Source organism: Ips typographus, linkage group LG11 (assembly GCF_016097725.1).
Source record: "Ips typographus isolate SLU linkage group LG11, UJ_Ityp_2.0, whole genome shotgun sequence".
NCBI lineage: Eukaryota > Metazoa > Arthropoda > Insecta > Coleoptera > Curculionidae > Ips > Ips typographus.
In genome coordinates, this window is record NC_138432.1 from 6548408 (window position 1) to 6571680 (window position 23273).

Here is a 23273-nt window from a genome sequence, read left to right on the forward strand (position 1 = left end):
GCTGTAAGTAAATTAAATTATAACAAACTTTTGCATTTAAAGGTAAGGCAGTCATTTCTAAATCGATAAAAAAAATAAATTACAAGCCAAACCCAGAAGTCGTTTAATCGACGTTTCGGGACAGAACTAAGGCCACGATAATTAACAACAGTACACATGTAATTCGTTGCCCATTTATCAATCAAAATTAACTGGGCGTCATGAGAAAACGATACCCCTTTCTTAAATTATTACTTAGTTCCATATTAGTAAACAAGGAGTAATAAACCGAGGCAAATGAGGTTTTATCTAGGCACGCCATCGCCTTGTAAGTGCAACCGAACACGATCAATAACCGATTATTAAAGAATGTTCGTTCGCCTTCTGTTGCATTCCTGGACATCTTAAGTCTCCTTTCTACATACCTAATTTCAAAACAGAGTCCAATCAAAAACATGAAACAAATAACCGCATTAGATAAACAAATTAGAACCATACACATAATACCATTTTCAGCTCGGTTACGAAGGGCCTTACGCAACCAAGTTAGGAATACCGAATCACTAAACACAATTATCTGGGAAAATAAAAAAAAAACGAAAGCTGCCCCGATAATTAATAATAATAAAACAACCAGGTTATTTGCAAGTGTAATTTTTACACAACCAGGGTAATTGTTTCACGCTACAAAAAAACCGCTATTGCAATAGGCATAGGAGAGGAATTACTAATTAAATTTCGGAATACGGTTTTTTTAGGATTACTAGACTATTGTCAAACTGGGCACGTATCTCATTTACGAAAAATCAGTAGGGGAAGATAGTTGACTAGTCTCGAACATTGCGTGAATAGGTAATTTGTTAGCGAAGCAGTTTTGCATTGATAATTCTTACTTCAGATGACGTGTAACGAATATGTGAAAAATGTGGCAAAATCATGGGTAAATCAGAGAAACACAATGCACTCAAAATTTTCTATGTCACTTTGTTTTTAAATACCAGGATAAGCTTGTTTCAATGCTACTTTGTTGCAAATAATAAATATAGTACAGCTCTTAACTTAATTATAGGTGAAAGCCAAACCTGCATAAAATGTAATTAACTTATAAAACACAATAAAACCGCAATTCTTGACATTAACATGGGATGCCTGTAATTAAAACTTGGCGTGCCACTGACCGATTCAACGTTATTTAATATCTCTTCATCTGGCAGTATATTTACAGTGTTTGTTTGTTGTAAGGAAATAGTTGAAAAGCATGTAAAATTAGACTAGTTCAAGCTGTTAAATTATTATCTCTTGTAACAAATTTTGTACAGTGATTTTAATGAACAAAGTTAACAGAGATTAACTAAGGAAGACTTTCTTGAATAAGTTACAATAATTAAGAGAGGCAAAGTAAAGTAGGGTCCACCCAGTAATTTTTGAAATCTAGCTTAGTCAAAACGATCTTAAAATTAACAAAAAAAGTGACTTGGTGCAGCAGAAAATATCTTCAAAACAGTTTAAAACACCTTTAAACCTATTGAATACGAATAATGTTTCTAAATGAAAAATTCAAGACAGATCAGAAAAAAAAATACAGGGTGTCTAAAAAGTCTCGAATATTGCAATTATAAAATTACAGATTTTAAGCTTCCAAATGCTGCTGAAACAGCATAGAGCCTTACAAAGGTTTTTAGAATAGTCTAAAAGCTTCCAAATGCTGATGAAACAGTCTAGAGATATCCAAAAGCTTCCAAATGCTCTTAAACTAGTCCAGAAGCTTTTAAAACAGTCTAAAAGCTTCCGTATAATTCTAGAGCAATTTAAAGCTTCCAACAATTTCTAGAAGCGTCTAAAGCCGTCCAGAATCTTCAATATGCTCTTTAAACTATCTTAAGACCTTCTAAATGCTCATCTTACCTACTTTTTAAGAAACTTAAAATAATAATTTTTTTCAACCACTTTGTGTAGATTTTATTAGGTCAGAATGGATAAAAGAATTAATTTAGCTACATTAGTTGATTTAAATTATCTAAAAGTACTGAATGTTACCAAATATGAATGATTTATATTTGATGTACCTTCCAGGAAATCGAGAGGGTAAGCGTCCGTATGCTTCCAGAGCAGTTTGAAAGCTTCCAAAAATTTATAAAACCGTCTAAAATTTCCAACTGCCTCTAAAGCAGTCCAGAACATTGAAAATACTCTTTAAATTGTCCTAAAACCTTATAAATGCTCCTGAGGTAGTCTAAAAAGATTGAAGAAGCTTCCAAAACACTATAGAAACTCCAAAAGCTTCCAACAGTGTCTAGAAGCTTCCAAATGCTCCTGAAGCAGCATAGATCCTTCCAAAAGCCTTTGGAACTGTCTAAAAGTTTTCAAAACAGTTTAAAAGCTTCCAAGAATTTCTATAACCGTCTAAGATTTTTCTAGAGCAGTCCAGAGCGTTCAATATGCTCTTCAAACTGTCTTAAAAACTTTCAGCTTACTGCTTTTTCTTGACCAATCACAAACTACGAACTTAGCTGAAATTACTTAATTTTTTAAGCTACTGCTAGCTTAAACACCATAAGCAAAATGTCTGAAAATGAATACTAAAAATACCCCCAACAATAGCTAATATCAATACGTATAATAGGAAAAAACAGAACAGAAGGTGCGGTTAACGCAAAGCATTGTTTTGACTAAAATATATTAATTAAACTTCCCGAAATAGCGCAAATGTTGAACTAACAATTATACAGCAGATGTTTCCCAACCTTCTTTTGTTAAAATTTTCAACAATATCGAGGAAAAAGTCCTATTGAATATAAAACATAAAACATTATGTTCCTCCAATGTTTATCGATCAAATGAAGTTGCGAAATGCATACAAACATCAGCCAAACAGTTTTTTCAATAAAATAGCTCCAAATGATCGAAGCATTAAATTTTCATTTGGTCATTGCCTGCCGTTTCATGCAATATCGAAATTAAAAACGTTCTAAACGCGATTTTCTCTGTTGCTCATTTTTTACAACACATCAGTCCTATTTAATTTACTTTTTTTTAAACCGGATGTTTTGGCAATATAACGCGCTTTTATGTTAGCGTCAAAGCTCAAACTGAAAATTGCAAGCTGTAATTTGGATGTACTAATATTACAGTTTGGCCTGCAGGAAAATACGACCGAACGTGATATGTCATAGAAATCATGACTTAAGCAAGGTTACGTTTACTAAAGAGTAACCTTTGTTTATGCCACCCATCTGCAAAATCCCTCTTTGTGGCCTAAAATTAGAAGAATTTGGGGGTCATTTACTAAACATAAACAGAATAATAGAACCCTACTTTTAAGAAAAAGGACCCTCATTCCCTCAAATGTGGCCCTATTATTACACAGTCGGCGTAAATTGACTTTTAGGCTAAAAGAACTTTTATTGTTACCGCCTACGGTTCTAATAATTTTAACACTCATATTTCAATAAAAGTTCATTAATGCGGACAAAAGCCTATTAAAATACGTTTAAAGCTAATTGCGATTAACCTTTTCACTAAACATATCAATCAGACATTACACATGGAAGTAAAATCGTGAATACCTTGACTTCAGATGCATGAATAGAGATCATTGTTTCATTTAGTAGGTGAATCATCTTCAGTGATATTCCTGAAGGTTCTCCCAACAGAAAGTGGTTTTGTTTTGGAAAAGGGTGTTGGAAAATGTTCATAATTCACTCGGTGCGTGCATTGCGTCAAAATCGAACGTGCACGAACTGCATTTATCAAATATTCAGATCCGATTTGTGCGGAAACCGTGTATTTTCGGTCCTTCGAGTTGGTTAAATTTGCCCCAGGCATTTTCGCGACACACATGCGATGGCAAATTTACGAAATGTGTCAGTTATGTAGGCCGTAATTATGCGTAAAAATAACCTACCAAACTAAAATTAAATTAGCGTAATTGGTTAGGTTTTATACGACTATTCCCTTATAATTCTAAACTTGTATAGAAGAGTATTATACTCGACAAGGTGGAAAATAAGCGTGGGAAGTAGAAGTCGGAAAATGACACATTCCAAGAAGTAATAAAGGTGTTACTTATATGGTTGGCAATAAAATAAATTTAGTGAGTTTAAATCGATTTACCTGAGATCTTCTTCTTGAAGTGCCTATCCTCTGTGGATGTTGGCTATCACATTGGTCCAAATCACTCTATTCACCGCCGCTCTGAATAGTGCTGTTGACGTCATTCCGGTCCATGTTCGCAGATTTCGCAGCCATGATATTCGTCTGCGTCCTGCTGACCTTCGGCCCTCTATTTTTCCCTGTAGTATGAGTTGAAGAAGGTGGTATTTTTCACCTCGCATGATATGCCCAAAGTATTCCAGTTTTCTGCGTTTGACGTTTGGTAGGAATTCTAGTTGTCCACCGATGCGTTGCAGTACTGTGTCGTTTGATACATGGTGTATCCATGGGATTCTTAGCATGCGGCGATAGCACCACATCTCAAATGCATCTATGCGTTTAGATGAGGCATCAGTAAGGGTCCACGCTTCTGCCCCGTATAGGAGGGTTGAGAGTACATAGCATTTTAAAACTCTTATTCTGGTATGGATGTTGAGAGATAGACTGCACAGTACGTTACGCATCTTGTTGAATGTACCTCTTGCTCTCTCGATTCGGCATCTTATTTCTCGAGAGTGATCCCAATCCTTATTCAAGGTACAGCCCAGGTATGTAACTGTCTCGGCTACTGTGAGAGCTACATTGTTGGCGGTAAACTGTAAGTTTCCAATGGTGTTTTTACTGACAATCAGTATGTGTGTCTTCTTACAGTTTATGTTCATACCATATCTGTTGCATGCGGTCTCTACACGGTCTATGAGTCTCTGAAGTCCTTCAGCCGTGTCTGCTATAAGGACGGTATCATCAGCATATCTTATGTTGTTTATTATTTCCCCGTTTATCCCAACTCCATCCTCCATGTTCTCCAATGCCTCTTTAAATAGATGTTCCGAGTATACGTTGAATAGAAGAGGCGACAGTATACAACCTTGGCGCACTCCTCTCCTTATATTAAACTCTTCAGATGTTTCGTTTTCGACCTGTACAATGGCTCTTTGTTGTAGGTATAGCTTTGATATTATATCTGTGTCTCTGTCGTCGATTCCTGATTCACGTAGGATTGAGATAAGTTTACCATGTTGGACTTTATCAAAGGCCTTTTCGAAATCTATGAAGCATGCAAAGACGTCTGCGTTGACGTCTCGTGCTCGTTGGATCAGGACCTGTATGGAGAACAAGGCCTCTCGAGTGCCGAGTCCTTTCCTGAAACCAAATTGTGTATCGCTTATTCTCTCGTCGAGTCTTCTATATACACGTGCTTGGATGATATTAAGGAACGCTTTTAGGATATGACTCATCAAGCTGATTATTCTGTGGTCAGAGCATTTAGTTGCATTTGCCTTTTTGGGAAGTGGAATGAATGTTGACAACAGCCAGTCATTTGGTATTTGTCCGCCTGTGTAAATCTTGTTGAAGAGGTTGGTCAGCAGTTTCATCTGTTCTGGGTCTAGCAGTTTGAGTACTTCTCCATGAATCTGGTCTGGCCCAGGAGCTTTGTTGTTTTTTAGTCGTTTAATAGCTGATTCTACTTCCTCCTGTGTGATGGTAGGTCCTTCTTCGCCGACTCTGACGGGCATATTATCGATGTTTTCGTCTCCGAAAAGTTCCTCCATGTATTGCTTCCATCTTGTAAGCTTTTTGTCAGTCTCGGTAATGATGTTGTCATTCGAGTCCAAGATTATTCCTTGACCCCGTCTTTGGTGTCTTCCTGTTGTTTCCTTTATTTTCTTATGGAGGTTGAAGCTGTCGTGTTTTTGTAGTAAGATCTCGATTTCGACACATTTTTCTTTTAGCCAGCATTCCTTGGCGTCCTTAATTGCTCTGAGGACTCTTCTGTGTAGTTCCTTGTATTTTACATTGTCTCTGTTTCTGTGTTGTCTTCTCTCTTCCATAAGTTCCAAGATAGAATCTGTCATCCATTGTTGTCTTTTTACCGTCCTATCCGGTCCTAGCTCTTCTTTTGTGACGGAGGTTATTGATACTTTTATTTTGTTCCATAGGTCTTCTATTTCTGTTTCTTGGTTGCTGTCTTCAAGTATAGTTTTGATTTCCTTGTTTAGCCTCTCCTTTGTTTGTTGGAGTACGTCATCCTGTTTGAGTTTTCGCATGTCAGCAACCTTTGAGGGTTTCCTTTTGTCTATCTTCTTCAATCGAAGTTTAGTACGAGCTAGTAGCAGGTTGTGATCTGACGGTATGTCCGCGCCTGGGTATGTCTTACAAGAGACAACCGCGTTGCGATATCTTCTATTTATCATTATATAGTCGATCTGATTTCTCACTGTTCTATTGTTGTTATCAACCGGGGATCTCCATGTGTATAGTCTTCTGGGCGGTAGTTTAAAAAAAAGTGTTCATAACTGTGATGTCCATTTCTTGGCAGAATTCTATTAAACGTTCCCCTCTCTCATTTCTCACTCCCAGCCCGAAACCACCAACCACATCCTCAACCTTTCCCTGTCCGATCTTAGCGTTCATGTCGCCCAGCATTATATTAACTTCTTCCTTCTTTGTGTGTTTGAAAGCAGTTCTAAGCTGTTCATAGAACTCCTCTATTTCTTGTTCATTGCTTTGGGATGTTGGAGCATATGATTGTATGATGTTGAGGTCAAATGGTTTAGCCTTGATCTTGACTAGCGCGACCCTATTCGAAACAGGGATAAATCCTTTTACGGCCACCTGAGATGGTAGCAGATAAATATCCGGTTTCTATGTAATGTAATAGTCAGTCGCACTTGGAAATGCATGGTTGCACTTAAGTTTGTTTTTACCATAAAATAATTTTTTTGTCATTTATAGAGCAATAACACAGCAAGGTAAATAAATATTTTATTATTATGATTTTTGAGAAACTAACGCCATTTTACACGAGCCCGTCATACTTCCTCAACCATTCGCAGTATTTTCATTCCAGTCACGCTCCACTTTCTATCTGACTTCCATCTGTTGTAGTCTTCTTATTGCTATCTGTCAGATGGGATTGCGTTATTTCACATGTTATCGAGCAATAATCTGATGACATTTCTCGTATTGATGTTAAAGGACCGTCGAAGATTCGACAAGAGCCGTACCGTTAACCCCATCCTCCATTATTTTTTCGGTATGAAAGTCACGTCTGTATTTGACGTAACGCCCTGAAAATTATTTCCGTCTAGACGGCTAACAACTTTTGCTGCCGTTCGTTGCAGAAGATGAACGGAAATTCTTTATTTCCTCTTTTCAATAAAAGACGTTTGATAATAACATGCAGAAAGGGTTTGAGTTAAATAACACCTTGTTGAGCGGCTTGAGTCGAGCGACAAAACGATCCATCACTCACTTGTACACCGTAAAACGTATACGAAGTTTTCGCTTAGGAAATCGCCCGTTGCCGCTTTGAAATATTCCGGGACATTACTGCAACGAACGGCACATGTTGCAAGAAACTGCTCTCATTCCAAAGTTTACAAGAAAAATTATACGAAAACAATTTTCTGGGCGTATAGAGTCAGGCGACCCAGAAAAAGACTAAACTGACTCCTTAAATTTTATGAAAGTGGAGATTATTTTCAGATTACTCTCTCGGAGAAAATGGAACGACTAACTTCTATTATTCCATCAGGGCCAGTTCATAACCTAGTTTTAACCATGACTTATATGGTGCACGTTTTGATACGGATTTAATAATGATTTTCAAATTAAACTTTCGTCTATTATATCTTTTTTACACTACTGACAGTCGTAATCTCCTTAACTTGGCCTAGATCTTCATTCATTTGATCGATTTTCTAGTTTAATCGTATCATCAAATTAAACACATTTAATTACCACAATAAGCACAATTGACACATCTAAACCTCAAATTGAAAGATGGGAACTAACTGCAATGCAGTTAAGTTTCACAAGAACGTGAGATTTTTTTCAAACAAAGCTTTTTCACGCTATTAATGAAACATCATAAAGTTAGGTATTTGAGAGTTATGGGTTGTAATTACGCTATTCAATACCTGTTAAATTTTTTAGTTTTTAATTGCCCATAATTAACAGGTATTTATTACAGTTGTTCGATTGGATAGTGTGACACAACGTTACTAAAATAGTAGGGTTAACCCTCTAGATTTCCTGGAAGGGACATCCAGAAACTCATATTTTATAACATTCAGTACTTTTAAATAATTTTAATCAACTAATGTAGTTAAATTAATTCTTTGATCCATTCTGACCATATAAAATCTTGGATCTACACAAAGTAATTGAAAAAGATTATTTGAAGTTTCTTAAAACGTAGATAAGTTGAGCATATTGAAGGTTCTGGACTGCTTTAGAGGTAATTGGAAATCTTAGACGGTTCTAGAAATTGTTGGAAGGTTTTAAACTGCTCTAGAATCATACGGAACTTTTTAGACTGTTTCAAAAGCTTCTATGCTGCTTCAGGAGCATTTAGAAGCTTCTAGACACTGTTGGAAGTTTTGGAAGTTTCTGAAATCTTTTTAGATTACTTTAGGAGCATTTAGAAGGTTTTACGAGGCAATTGGAGATCTTAAACGGTTCTTTTTTATTAACAATCACTGTGATTGTGCTGAGTAAATAAAAACGCTTGTAAAAATAAATCTTCCAATACATTCAAATTAAAATAACCACAATTCTACCGGTGCTATTATCTTATTGTAAATGGAGCACGATTTTAAGAGTCACGCACCAATCACGTAAAATTTTTTCATTCATATCTAATTATTACTTTTATTTCCTTATTCAACTATGTAACTGTATACTACACACTAAACTGGGAAGTGTTTTGTTATTGTCGAATAAAATTACTATATTTAATACACAAATTGTGTAAAAAAGTTGATTGATGTTCCTTTTGGTAGAAATTTTCTTAAAATATCAAAAATCGACTTGCAATGAAATGGATCAAGGTAACAATAATAACTTTAATGGATGCTTAACATTGTTAGTAAGAGACTACGTCGCAAAGACTATAATAACAGCCACTTTACTTCCACAAGTCTCTATTAACATGTAATTGTCCACTGCTGTTGTATATAGAGTGTTTTTTAAGTGTTTGCAGAAAATTAGGAAAAGAAAGAGGAAGACAAGTTTCGATTAACATATGTCTACAAGTGCAGCCTTCTTGAGATACAGACTAAGAAGAAAATTAATCTTTCAACAACGTGATTACTGTTGCTCGACCATTTATGAACACCTAAAATTTCTACTAGTCCATAAAAAAAAGAAAATCACTCTATAAACAATAATTTATACAATTCAGTCTATCAATTATAAAGGTTAGCCAAACAGCGACCAAAGCAATTAAGGAAATATGGGTATATGGTAAATTTAGGCAAATTCTCCTAAACTGCTTATTAATTGCTTCGTTTAAGCAAAATTAACATCTGAAGCTTTGAATATATTTAATAATACACGCTATTTTTTTACTTGACTGATTCAGGTAAGTTTGCCTTTGGTTATAGTTAGTATGTTATTTTATTTAGTTCTCATTGACAGAATACACACAGTTCAGACCACTCCTTTCTAAAAATAGTACCATTAGAGAAGCATAATATGCAAAATGTATTCTTCAAGATTTAAGCTGGATGAAAACGGTTTTATATTCTAATATACCTCTAACTACAACATTTATAATAAGAAACACACATTACAAGCTTGGAAGCCATATGTTAATGAAAATTCTTGCTCATTCTATAACTAAATAGAAAGGAATGGCAAATTAGTTTAACTGGGGATAATAGATAGAACACATTTGGAGACAGTAAGTATTAATCGAAATAGGTTAGGTTAGGTTATGACTGATGAGGGTGACAAATCTAGAAATAGTACTGGCAACATGGTCAAATTGCACTTACAGATTCATAAAATTACTCTTTACATTATGATTTGTTGTTATTCAAATTACGGAAATCAGAGTGATGAGTTTTCCATCTGTAATCTGTAATTTTTTTTTGCTTTCACAAATTAAATAACTTATTAATGTATACATATAATTTAATTAACAAAATTTAAATACACACAGTTAAGTTTTTCCATTGTCTACTAAGAGAGGATAATACGACTTTAGAAAATATCAACTATTAAGTTGGAATATCTCAAAAACCGCATCCGAGTAGTTGTTGAGTAAATATCGCCATCGAGGCGTAAAGAATTCCGCACTAAAAACCGATTATTGTTTTAAAAATGTCTTATTGGTTTCTCATTGAAGCACAAATTGTATTTTTTTACCATCAGTAAATCATTTTAAACAGTGTAAACAGGCAAGTGACTTGTAACCGTTAGTTATGGTCCGCGTTTACGGACACGTGAATTCTTCAGGCGATTTCTAGCTAGATAATAGTAAGCCTTGTTTTTTTTTCCTTTGGTAACTGATTAGTATAACATTTCATTGTTGTGCCTGTGTGTAATTAAAATTTTCCATTCAGTCGCCTTAGTTAATATCGATGACTTTCTTTGTATTATTTAAAAGCTACTGTTAGCTAGTTATAGATTCTAGTCGTGACCTGATATCGGCACAACACTTTTTACCATTGACAGTTTTCTTCACAGTTTGAAAGAATAGTTTTATTCTATTTATGCATGTTTCTAAATTGCGGTTTATTGCATATGAAACCGCTGAAAGGTAACGAAACTAGTGATTCAGAGTAACCTTAACTAGAAGCGATGCGTTTCGATAAGGAACTTATTTTCCTGCTAGATTTCTACATCCATTGCCATTTCACGCTAAACTAGGTGGTCTTTAAGATTTTATCCATCGTGTTACAACATGTGACTTTCAATGTTTGAAAATAATAAAGATATTTACATTTAAATTGACGTATTAACTACCGAATTGAAACTATTGTTTTTGCTTAACTGAGTAAAACGAAATATTAAGGTTGGGACAAAAATTTACTGCCAGTCATTCGACGGTTGGTCCCGGAAAATATTTTCAACCTAAAAATATAAATTACTTGCTCAATTTATCTAAATGGCTTTATAAAAATGCATTTTATTTTTATCGGGGCTACGGCCAATATAAATCAAATAATTTCTGCCAGAAGCGTCGGCTTACGACCACTCCAAGCGTACCTGAAACTACATTTAGAGGAAAATTGAATTTTAAATTTCCCCAAATTTAATTTAATATTTAATTCCTTTTTAGATCAAATTCAAATATTACTTTATTTACATAAAAAAATTGTTGCCGTCTAGAGGCTCTATTTTTTTGAATTCAAATTATATTTCGAATAAATTCAATTTTTTGTGACCGGTATAATTAAATCATTTCCAGTTGAATATAAATTACAAGCTACGGGGAATATCAATATAGTTGTGGACTTCGCGAACACAAACCACCGGTTTGAGGCAAATAAAACTCCACTATTTAAATTTAACGAGGAAAATTACTAAATTCTTTATTTTCTGCAACCTCTACTTTTTTCCACCAAAAAGACACATTATTTTTTTTAGGTTCTCTACCAGTCTGGTTTACACACATGCACTGTCAAATGTCGATCTTTCAATAATGACGTCTTGCCCGATACACACTATACTTTACAAACAGAGTGCGTTCCGAATTGAGGTTAATTATTATTGTAAGTGCGCGACATTCTCCCACCTGAGAAACTTTTGTCAACATAAAAGTTTCTCACAACATAAAAGCAAACTTATAAAATTTCCCCTTTTTTTTTTTTCAACAAAACAAGTCTACAAAAATAAACCTTATTCTAATCTAATAATCTAGACGGCGTCTTTATTAGCCTACCACTCCGCGAAGTTTTCGTTTCGGGTACTCTGCTTTTCACATCACTCCCGCTTTTCGCGAACACCGATTCACTATTTTCACAGTAGTCTTGGGTATCTTCGGCAGCGCCTTCAGCCGGAGTATTCTCGAACTCATCTGTAGCATCCACTTCTAAAGGAAACACTCTCTGGATTGGACGCAGAACATGACCTCCAGAAGTCGCCAGTCGGACTAGTCTAACACGACCATCTCCTCCCGGTAACAATTCAGTGACCCGTCCAAGCGGCCAATTTAGTCGTTTACTACCATCACTGCCAATGAGGACGACCTCCCCGATCTTCACAGGGCGTGACAATTGGTGTTTGTTATATATCACTCGTAATTGTCCCAGATATTCGCTTCGAAATCTCATTCGCAAAGCATCTCTCAGAGTTTGTAACCGCACCACTCTTCGCTGTAATGAAACACGATCAATTTGGTCACAATCGGGAATTCCGCTCTCTGCTTGCTCTCTTAAGTACATAGCCGGTGTTAAAGTGACTAGTTCATTCTTGTCACCAGTCATCTCCGTTAAAGGTCTTGAATTAATGATCGCCTCACAATCACAAAGCAACGTTAACAATTCTTCATAGCTGAGTGAAGCTCGACCTAGTGTTCTTCTGAGAAGTGATTTCATAATTCCTATCATCCTCTCCCAAAAGCCTCCCCACCATGGGGCAGCAGGGGGGTTGAACCGCCATATGATACGATCAATAGCAGTTTTCTCCACGATTTCATCCCAATTCAGGCTTTGCATCAGGTTATTCGCCCCAACAAAGTTTGTCCCGTTGTCCGAGTAAATAGTTTTTGGTCGACCACGTCTCGCAATAAAACGCCTCAAAGCGCGTAGAAAACAAGGTGTAGACAAAGAGGTGGCTAGCTCCAAGTGAACAGCTCGGAAAATAGCACAGGTAAAGAGACAAACCCACACTTTATCGCCATTTTTTAGATGAAGGGGGCCCGCAAAGTCAACACCAACAATCTCGAAGGCAACAGCATCTCTTACTCGGTCGAGCGGCAAAGGTGGCACTAATGTATTTAATGGTTTACCTCCATGCCTCTTACATGTCACGCATTTTGCTAAAACAGAACGTATGTATTTTCGACCACTCAAAATCCAATATTTCTCTCTCAAAACGCTCATTAACATTTGAACACCGGCATGACACTCTCTCACATGTAAGTCGAATATTAGCTTATCCACTACTGGCTGTCTTGAAGGTAGGATAATCGGCAACCGAAACCATTCCGTGTCGTCCCTGTTAATAATAGGCGTCTTCAATCGAATAAGACCTAAATCGTCGACAAAAATATTGAGAGGTTTTAATCTTGGGTCATCCAATGGTAAGTTGGATTGCTGCAATGTCTTTAGAACAAACGTTTCAGCGTCGTTTAGTTCTTTGGCAGTTATACCTCCTTCTTGCTTGCTTGTAGGATGACGTGCATTATGGCAAAATCTGAAAATCCAAGCAATCATTCGAATAGTTTTTATATATTTTGAAAAATAGTTAAGATGCCATTCATCTATTGAATCAATATGGGCGTTAACTAAGGCAACCACAGTTTTTCTCCTTTCTTTGAAAATCTCCTCGTCAGAACAAGGCGGTTCTGATTTAGGCCAATTCTTTTCGTCCTCATAAAGCCAACTTGGTCCCTCCCACCATTTTGATTCGTATAATTTTCTTGCGTAGCATCCTCGAGAAGGCAAGTCCGCCGAATTTAGACGACCAGGCACGTGATTCCAGGATGACACTGAGGTTAATTCACGGATCTCATTAACTCTGTTTCGAACAAAGGTAGACCATTCTTCTTTCCTTCGTATCCATGAAAGAACAGTCGTAGAATCCGTCCAAAAATAGCTACGCATCTTCACATCAAAATTGGACTGCACAGTGGTATACAACCTTGCTGCAATTGTAGCACCTAGCAGTTCTAGCCGTGGTATGGTTATCGCCTTCAAAGGTGCAACTCTTGCTTTAGACGCCAGCAAACTGATTGATACTTCTTTGGTTTGTTCAACTCTTAAAAAAATTACACAAGCGTAAGCCTTTGCACTTGCGTCACAGAAGACATGTAACGAGTAAGTTTCTTGGCAATCAGGTCTTAAATTCACCCATCGTGGGATCTCTAACTCGTGCAAATATTTTAATTCACTAACCCATACCCTAAACTCATTGGCAATCTCTTCATTGACTTCCGAATCCCAGTTTAGTCCTCGCTTCCAAGTTTGCTGTAATAATAGCTTTGGACACAATGTTGTGGGACTCACCAAACCAATAGGGTCAAAAATCCGTTGAGTGTGGGATAATATGAGTCTTCTAGTTATCGTCAGATCCTCGGGTATGTCTACCTCCTTCAAGCTGTTCCTCAAGGACAGAGTGTCTCGATTCAAGTTCCAAGTAAGACCCAAAACATTAATGTCTAACTGATTCTTGTTCATCCTAGGACTTTTACTACAAGATTTCTCCCACCCTGTAAGTTCAAACTTACCCTTGAGCATGATTTCAAAAGATTCCTTAACAAATGACTCCACTGATGCTTCATCTGGCAAACTTGTAACGCAATTATCCACATAGAAACAACCATTAAGTTTATCCAAAGTATTCATTTGATAAGGCCATTCTGAAGAAGCTATTTTTTCCTTGGTTAGCTCAAGATGGTGTCTTATTGTCGCCGCAAGAAGAAACGGGCTGCAGTTAACGCCAAACACCACCCGTCGATGTCGGTAGATAATCTCCTCTTCTTTGCTGTTGATCCACAAAAACCTGAGAAAATCCCGATCTGCTTCATTTACTGCTATTTGAAGAAACGCCTTTTTAATATCAGATATTACTCCAATTCGGTACTTTCTGAACCCAATCAAAACATCAGGTATAATCTCTATCAAATTGGGGCCCTTTTCCAAACATTGATTTAAAGAAGGGCACTGACCTTGTCTTGCACCAGCGTCAAAAACTGGCCGGATCTTGGTAGTCGCTGAACTTTCTCGTACAACTGGTCTGTGGGGCAAGTAGTGACTATATGTTGTTACATTTCCCTTGGGTACTCGCTCAATAATTCCAGCTTCTTCCCATTCCAGTAATACGCCGTTATATAGTTCATACAAATCCATTGTGTTCAGCTTTCTCAAAGTGGATGTCAAACGTTTCTGAGCAACTAACAGATTACTGGGAAGTACAGGATGCCCCTCCAGCCATGGTAGTCTTACTTCATAGCGGCCTTCACTGTCCACTTTTACTGTCTCATTGAAAAAAATCTCTGCTGAAATTTCCAATTCCCTTCTACTTTTGTCTCTGCTGGGTTCAGTTATGCCTAATATATCCAACTCCCACAAATTGGCAATAACTTGATCATTAAGATACAAATTTATGGTTGAAGTAGCCAGATGGTCCTTCCAATACTCATTTTGCAATTTGCCCATCAAAGTCCACCCAAGTAGTGTTTCTACAGCCACCAGTCCACAGTCAAGTAGATGTTTCCTTCCAGTAATTAAGTAACCTGCCGCATCTGCCCCTATCATTACCTCAATGGCAGAATTTTCCGCAGTATCTGCAAGCTCTATGCCTAGGCTATGCAACTCATCAATCCAGAGTCCTGGAGGTACAGGAATCACTTCATTGCATATGGTAGGTTGGCTCAAAACTTCTAATTTGCATCTATGACCCTTGTATACTAGTTCTACCTCAAAACGACTGTGGGTCTGTTCCACTAAACGACCTCCAAATAAACAGTGCAGTATTTTATGTCGAGATAATTCAACTAACTTTAATTTTTGAACAGTAGACTGCAAAACATAAGAACGTTGCGATCCTGTGTCTATTAGAGCACGAACACTACAGGAACCATTAGGGGCTGCCATCTCAACGCGTAAAGTTTGCATAAAAACTCGAGAAGCAATACCAAGGCTAACACAGTTAGTTGCTACCAAATCTTCCTGGTGAATTGAGTGTTGAGCTTCAATAGGTTGTTCACTGGCAGTTGGTGTATTCCTATTTGATTTTATCTCAGGACACATCAAAGTGACATGACTCTTTTCACACACCAAACATTTTACATGACCTCTACACTTTCTAGCTTGATGTCCTTTCCTTAAACAAGAGAAACATGCTCTTTTATCATTAACAATTTGCTTCTTTTTCTCTAAAGGTAATTTTGTTGCCTTGAAACAATTTACACTTTCATGACCACCTTCACAAAAGAGACACTTAACAACTGTAGTATTATTAAGCAAGTCAGCTGCAGTTGATGGATATTCTAGTGACACCTTTTTCCTCCGTTCTACATGGCCACCTGGAGTATCCGAGCGATTTCTTACACTACATAGTCCAAAACCTTCAGCAGCAAGACTGATTCGTTGCTCATTTTGTACTTCACTTTGCAAAAATGTCATTAAAGCTTTAAGTCGACTTTCTAAGCTGTTGTTACAACCACTTGGTACACTATTAGAATTTTCTTCATATTCCTCATTTTCTTTCAAATGTCCCACAGTGCTACGTTGCCATACTCTTAGTAATTCCTCAGGAAGACAAGATTCAATTAATGGGTAAAGAATGGCAGCATACTTATCAGCTGTAATTCCTAAAGTTTGAAGTGACCTTAACTGAGTTTCGAGACTATCATAAAGGTTAAACAACTCAATTTTTGTCTTGGCTAGGGCGTTGTTTAAAATTAACTTCAATAGTTCCCTGACATATACTTCAATTTGTAGGTCTTCCCTACCAAACCTACTTCTTAAACTATCTACAATTTGTACATAATTTACTCCTATAGCAGGAAAACTTTCAACAACTCGCCTAGCCCTACTACCTGGCACAGTAGACTGAATAAGATATTCGATCTTGTCAGCAGGGTCCATCTCAATATCTTCATGGATTTTCTTAAATTGTGCCCAAAAGGAAAGCCAATCTTTTATGTTTCCATCAAACTTTTTAAATTGTATTACAGGCAATTTAAACTTCCTCTTACCTGTAATAGCAGCAACGGAACTAGCACTTTCATTTAAGTCATCAATTTGAGGACTGTCCACTTTACGTAGCTTCAAATAGCACAATTCAAGGGTTTTTGCACGTTTTAAGTATGTATCACACATGTCTTTCTCTTTAATTAAGTCCTCTTCTTCAACATCACACACTAACATAGCTTCAAATATCTCGGCGTCTTTCACCTGCAGTTCTGCTAACTTCCCAGTTAATAACTCCTGCAACACTTGTGCCTTCTGTAACTGGTCTTCAGTTGGCTCTGCTAATACAGTCTCTAACTCTGTACAGCACCTTGTAAAGGATGCCCGAAGAACTTTACGGCCTTTTTTCTTGATTTCGAGATCCATCTTTCCACAGACTGTAACTTTACACAAATGAAATCTCCCTAAACTTTGGACCTGAAGTCTCCAACACAATAGTCAATTTTCCCCGTCCTGTCACGGTCGCCAAATGTGGACTTCGCGAACACAAACCACCGGTTTGAGGCAAATAAAACTCCACTATTTAAATTTAACGAGGAAAATTACTAAATTCTTTATTTTCTGCAACCTCTACTTTTTTCCACCAAAAAGACACATTATTTTTTTTAGGTTCTCTACCAGTCTGGTTTACACACATGCACTGTCAAATGTCGATCTTTCAATAATGACGTCTTGCCCGATACACACTATACTTTACAAACAGAGTGCGTTCCGAATTGAGGTTAATTATTATTGTAAGTGCGCGACAATAGTTTACGAAAATAGAGTGACAAAAAAAATACAATTAAAGTTTGGTCAAATTGAGACTGATTTACGTACTATTATTCTATCTTTAAGAATTGCGTTCTTAAGGTAAGTGATTTTAAAAATCTGCTTGAATTTTTTGCTTAGAAAATTGTTACTAACTAGCTAACTTTGAATTTTTAGACTTTAGAAGATAAAAGTGGATTTTTTTAAGTCACGTGACTGTTTTCAAGCAGTTCTAGTTTTGGTTTACCATTATTCTCTCTAAGAATTGCCTTCTTAAGGTCACGTGACTGATTTCACAATTCAGCTTGAAATTTGGCTTGGAAAATAGCTACTACCTAGCTAACTTTGAATTTTTAGACTTTAGAAGATAAAAGTGGATTTTTTTAAGTCACGTGACTGTTTTCAAGCAGTTCTAGTTTTGGTTTACCATTATTCTCTCTAAGGAATTTCCTTCTTAAGGTCACGTGACTGATTTCACAATTCAGCTTGAAATTTGGCTTGGAAAATAGCTAGCTAACTTTGAATTTTTACACTTTAACAAGTTAAAAGTGCATTTTCTTAGTCATGTGACTGTTTTCAAGCAAATCTCAACAACCAAACTAATTTTCATGGTTATGTATGACATTCACCACGAACATTTCATATTATTACGGATTCTTTCAAGCAAAAATGGGTTATGAACATTATGTTAGTTGCCTTGACCTGCAAGCATTGTTTTTTAAAAAATATTACTTACACAGAACATCCACTAATTAATTATTACTTTCAATCGATCTTTGTCACTCATGACAGAAAATACAAGAAGAATATATAAGATTATGTTTCAGACACCCACAAATACCTTATTAACCATATTTTACTAAATTATGATAGTTGCTGGCTTCGAAGATTTATTGTCGTCATATGTTTTTTTAAAAATAAATTCAAAGTTAATTCCAAAAGACTACAATTTGAGAAATTTAGGAAACAATGATTTGACTTTGCAAGATTTTCTTCTTGAAAAAGATAATTTTGAAAAAATTTTATAGAAAAACTGGCAAATACCTTGACAGGTAAATAAGTTGACTACAGAAGAATGTTTCTCAAAACTTAGAGAAACTGGTCAAGTAACAATTTATTAGTGAAAGTGTCAATGTTTCATTAAGCTCAAATAACCAAGAGGCTGAAAAAAAGATCAAAAACGATTTAAAAACAGCAAATAAGCAAAATCAGGAATTTTTATATACGATTAAAGAAACGATTTAAGAAGACATATCAAAAATTAACTGCAGTGAAAGTTTGATGCTACGTTAAAGATGCAATTTAGACCTGAATAATTATGACTACCAGAAAAAGTGGGCCTGATAAATTCGTTTTTACTAAAAAATCATTTTTTATTAAAAATCTAATGGCAATTTCACTAATTTCTGTTAAGCTAAAGCTAAAGAAAGCGCAAATGAAGAGGGTTTTTGAATTTCTGATCTTTCCCTGTATAGCTGCTTTTATTAGTGCGATTTTGTCTAGGAAGATTAAAACTAAAATCTCCAAAACCGCTTGTATGATTTTTATCAAAATTCATTTTGGTATTAACTGTTATTAAATGCTCTTTTTCATTCTTGGTTCCCTGTTAAATGTGAAAGATCAAGTTTATATCGGATTACAATGCTAAGGGCTTTCACTTCAGAATAATTTTATTTCTATAGAAATGAGATTCTAAGAGTAAATTGATTGATTAAAAAAACATTAATAATATATGTTATAAGACTGGAATATAATTTATATTAGCATACTAAAGGCAACTATTAACAAAAAAACTATTGAAAATAATAGCTATTACAGTAACCTTGATATTATTCTTAAAGTTCAGTTTTAGAGTACCTTTTGTTCTATACAATCCTGTTTTTAATACACTGTGTTATTATTACACTTTATTAATTTGCTTTCTTATTAAAGCAATTTCCTCCAAATCAGAAAAGTTACTAAATAAACTTAGTCTTGACCTGTCTACAGTGTACAAACCCAAATATTGCTAAATTAGGGTGATTACCGTAATCAATCAGAGAAATCAAAAATCCGCTTGAAGTCGTAATAAAAACGAACATCACGTTTGAAAATAATTATATACGAACACCGTCACATCCTGATTGATCATCATTAACATAAACAACAGATGCCCGGCAGCTCAAAGAGTAAAAGTAAAATTCTCACTTAATCGAGCATCGATATCTCTGTATAATCTTCCGCGGTTTCGAACCAAACAAAGCACTTTCTACGTGCCGTAGGGGGGTGATCGCCGAAAAAGGGCACCGAATCCCCCACCACTGACCTGGTGACACCATATCAACGAGAAGGGGTACCGGAGGAGGGCACGGACAATAGCAAAAAAAGGGCAAGGTACTCACCGGAAGAAGCGCACCGACAAAAGAGAGCACGATGACGTATCGTCGCACAACAGGAAGAGAGAAGGAGAACCACTAGGCGTATTGAAGTCTACACGGCGACTGAAACAAGAGGCAAAGACTCCGTCGAAGACTGACCGGGTACTCCCGGGTGCACAGTTTTCTCTCTAGGTCACCCGAAGAGTACCATTCAGTGGGTACAGTTGTCGTATTGTTTGGCGGCGTGTGCACGTTGCGGCAGTACCGGTACTCGTTTGCGTAATTTTCCCGTTTAATTGCTTGGCACCGTTCATTAATTGGAGCATCTTGGCATTTTCTCACGAGGTTCATGATGATGGTGGCGAAATCAGTTCGGGGTGTCGAAACGTCGCGATCGTTTATTTAAACTCCGAATTACTCAATTCTCCATACCACTAAATGTCACCTCAGGATGATTAATTAAGAATTAGCCATCAGTCTTAGTGAAAATCAGTGATTTTGATTGATTACAGAAACCAAAATACAAGTAAATCAAGTTGCTTCCATTGTTGTTCCAGTTTCATATCTAAAATCATTAAATAATTGACCCTAATATTTTTTACACATAATAATAATCACACAGTAAAGAATAGTGAATGCTATAATAAAGAACGTGACATAATTTCTACAAATTTACCTATTTCCAGTAAAAACAACAAATTATTTGTTGAAATCCGTGTAAACAAATTACATGGCATTATCTGACAATTAGTACAACCTGAACATACAATTTCTCCTACGTGTTAAGGACAAACAAAAGTTCTTGCAACAATATGTAACGCCTACTTAAATATTCGTCAAGCGATCTTAATTTGCAAAATCCTCGTGTTGTTACTGATTTTCTTAATGAGTGACTGTTAATTCTGTCAGTTTTTTCCAATCTAATATCTTTACATAACTTAATAATCCTAAAAGAGTGTTTATCATAATCAACAAATCTACCACACAAAAGATGTGAAGCTTATAAAGTTTACTACTACAATTATTATTAGTAGTGTTAAGCATTGTATTGGAAACAGGTCTAGAAGGTCATAAAGCTTGTATTTTTTGTCTAAAAGTACTAATTTATACATTACTGCAAGTAAGCAGAAAATAGCTCAGATGCATGTCATTTGCTGGTGTGAATGTGTTGATGTTGATTTTTGCTATAATTTCCAAGTAATTGACACAAATTGTATCGAAAGATTAGTGTTGATATTTCCACTATTTTGCAACTAGTTTTATACATTTTTACTTGTTTACCTTGACTGGTTATTTATCGGTAAGGTAAAGTAAAATTGGAAAAGTAAAATTTAGTGTGACAGGAAAATTTACCAATTTTACCAGTAAATTTTTGGTCAAAATAAAATCCTGAAAAGTAAAGATGGAATAAAAGGCTGTTTTGGTTCATTTATTATTTTAGAGATTTTGGTTTATCAGTAATAAAACAATAAAAACTGTCATCAATCTCAGAAACACGTTGTTTCAATAACTGTAAGAAAACTGGGCTAAATTGTAATTCTAGGCAAATTTTGACAGTTTTGATGTTAGTCACATACATCACGTGGTTCTTGGAGGATAATTTAGCTAGGCACTCACGTGATCACTGTCAAAATAACTGTCATAAATCTCAGAAACACGTAGTGTATCGAATACTGAAAGAAAAGTTTTCTAAACCCTGATTTTTCCATCTTTTTGGCACAGTTTGACAATCAGGAATAAAATTGCTTGTCAGACCCATTTGGAGTGAGAAAATGACTGGTTTAAGCCCATTTTTGGAATCCTTATTAAATTTCCTATGAATATCCTGAAAAACACTACAAAAATTGGTTGTCAGAAAGAAAAGCTGTGTCAAAGTTCAAACTGTCAGAAACACAGTTTGAAAGGACCGTCAGCGACAAAATCGCCTGTAAAACCCACTTGCAGTGAGAAAATTACTGTTTTAAGCACATTTTTGGAATCTTTATGAAATTTCCTATACTCCTTCTTATCTTTACAAAATATGGTACAGTCAGAGAGAAAGGCAGTGTTAAAATTTGAACTGCCAGAAACACAGTATTTGTAATTTACCAGTAATTTATAGGTCAAATTTTCCTGGTAAAGTAAAATATTTACTATTTATTTTACTCATCACTAGTAAATATTGTTGGATAGTAATTAAATGGAAATTAAAGCAATATAATCATAGTTAATGGTTTTACTAAAGTAAAAGGTACAATTTGGCACTTAAGCAAATTGAATCAAAAAGCTACGATAAAAAATTGTTAGGGATAAAAGAGTTTGTCCTTTTGTTCATGTGTCTGCTGGACATCCTGTAAAATGTGGGATACTAATATTAAATGAACACTATTGCACTACAATAGTAATTACAGTTCTTACTGAAGAAACGCACTTAGTCTTACTAAGAAACCATACTACGACAGCAAAAAAATAGTATTAAAGTAATTTCAAAGTCGTAATAAATGGAATTGAATATTTGTGACAAAGAATTATTCTGTAGCAGTATTTTGCAACAGTAAATTCAAACGTTAACTATACCAGACTAAAGAAAAAAACAACTTTGCTTCTAAGTTTAAATCCGTCGTAACGTTGATATTTATCAACAAATTAGAGTTTTCATAAAATCATGTTTATTCTTCAACTTAGTTATGTTTAATTAGACTCACATTGTAGTTGTATGGATTCTTTATTCTTGTAATAATATTAATTTTAAGTATCTTGAGCAAGTAAAGCAAATACCTTCTACATTTTTTTTATTTGAAGTCACTATTGACCTCTTGTGTCAATGCACATAATGAAATGAAGGTCGTCACTAAATGGTGAATGAAAAACATTGCTTTGTACTAATTTTTAACAACATCTTAACACAATTAATTGTCAAGAAAACAGGCTAATTCATCAAAACCTTTATCCTAGAGTAATTGGTCATCATGGTCAGAATATCCACTCACTTAAGTGATTCATTAACTCCAAGTTTCCCCTTAGAGAGAGATATTTCAAGATTGCATCTAAATAAACTAGAGGGTCTTTCGCAATGAATAATTCTAATGGAGAAAGTTTTTTTAACGATTTTCAGTTCCTGGTTGTAAGTTTGAATCTGATTTCCTAGTGTGAATCTCACAGTGGCGTAATTTTGATTGGGTTAAACCACAGGCAAAAGGAAAATCGCTAACCTAGATTGAATGCAAAAAGTTTTACAATTTTATTGGAGGCACTTTCACTACAAAAACCTAGAAAACCAATAAAAATAATACACAAGGTTGATGAATAAATCTGCGGCAATTACGGTTCAACCTTGCACATATCTACATACACACTTACACGCATAACATACTCAAGGAACTATTTTCTCACAAGTACTCTT

General features: G+C 35.6%; 2 protein-coding genes across 6 annotated transcripts in view; both read right to left on the reverse strand.

Annotated features, from left to right (window-relative positions):
- The window catches only part of LOC145735317 (uncharacterized), a 77006-nt gene extending 56946 nt beyond the window's left edge, over nucleotides 1–20060 (reverse strand). For 4 of the 5 annotated variants that reach the window (XR_014179644.1, XM_081989165.1, XM_081989166.1 and 1 more), the window contains exon 1: nucleotides 19916–20060. The gene's annotated coding sequence lies outside the window, so the exon portion shown is untranslated. The remainder of the gene's footprint in view (nucleotides 1–19915) is intronic. The other variant, XM_081989164.1, reaches the window with a different exon arrangement.
- Nucleotides 6409–17150, reverse strand: LOC145736100 (uncharacterized). Its single transcript, XM_081990351.1, has 2 exons — nucleotides 11835–17150; nucleotides 6409–6777 (listed from the first exon to the last, which is right to left on the reverse strand). The coding sequence occupies exons 1-2, from the start codon at nucleotides 17148–17150 to the stop codon at nucleotides 6409–6411; spliced, it is 5685 nt and encodes a 1894-aa protein (XP_081846477.1).
- Nucleotides 20061–23273: the final 3213 nt, after the last annotated feature.

Bases quoted from the DNA above. Each gene is read 5' to 3' on its own strand.
- LOC145736100 (XM_081990351.1), bottom strand. From the start codon at position 17,150: ATGGATCTCGAAATCAAGAAAAAAGGCCGTAAAGTTCTTCGGGCATCC. The intron at 6,778-11,834 runs GTACCCGAAACG...TACATTACATAG, and splicing joins GGAGTGATGTGAAAAGCAGA to AAACCGGATATTTATCTGCT.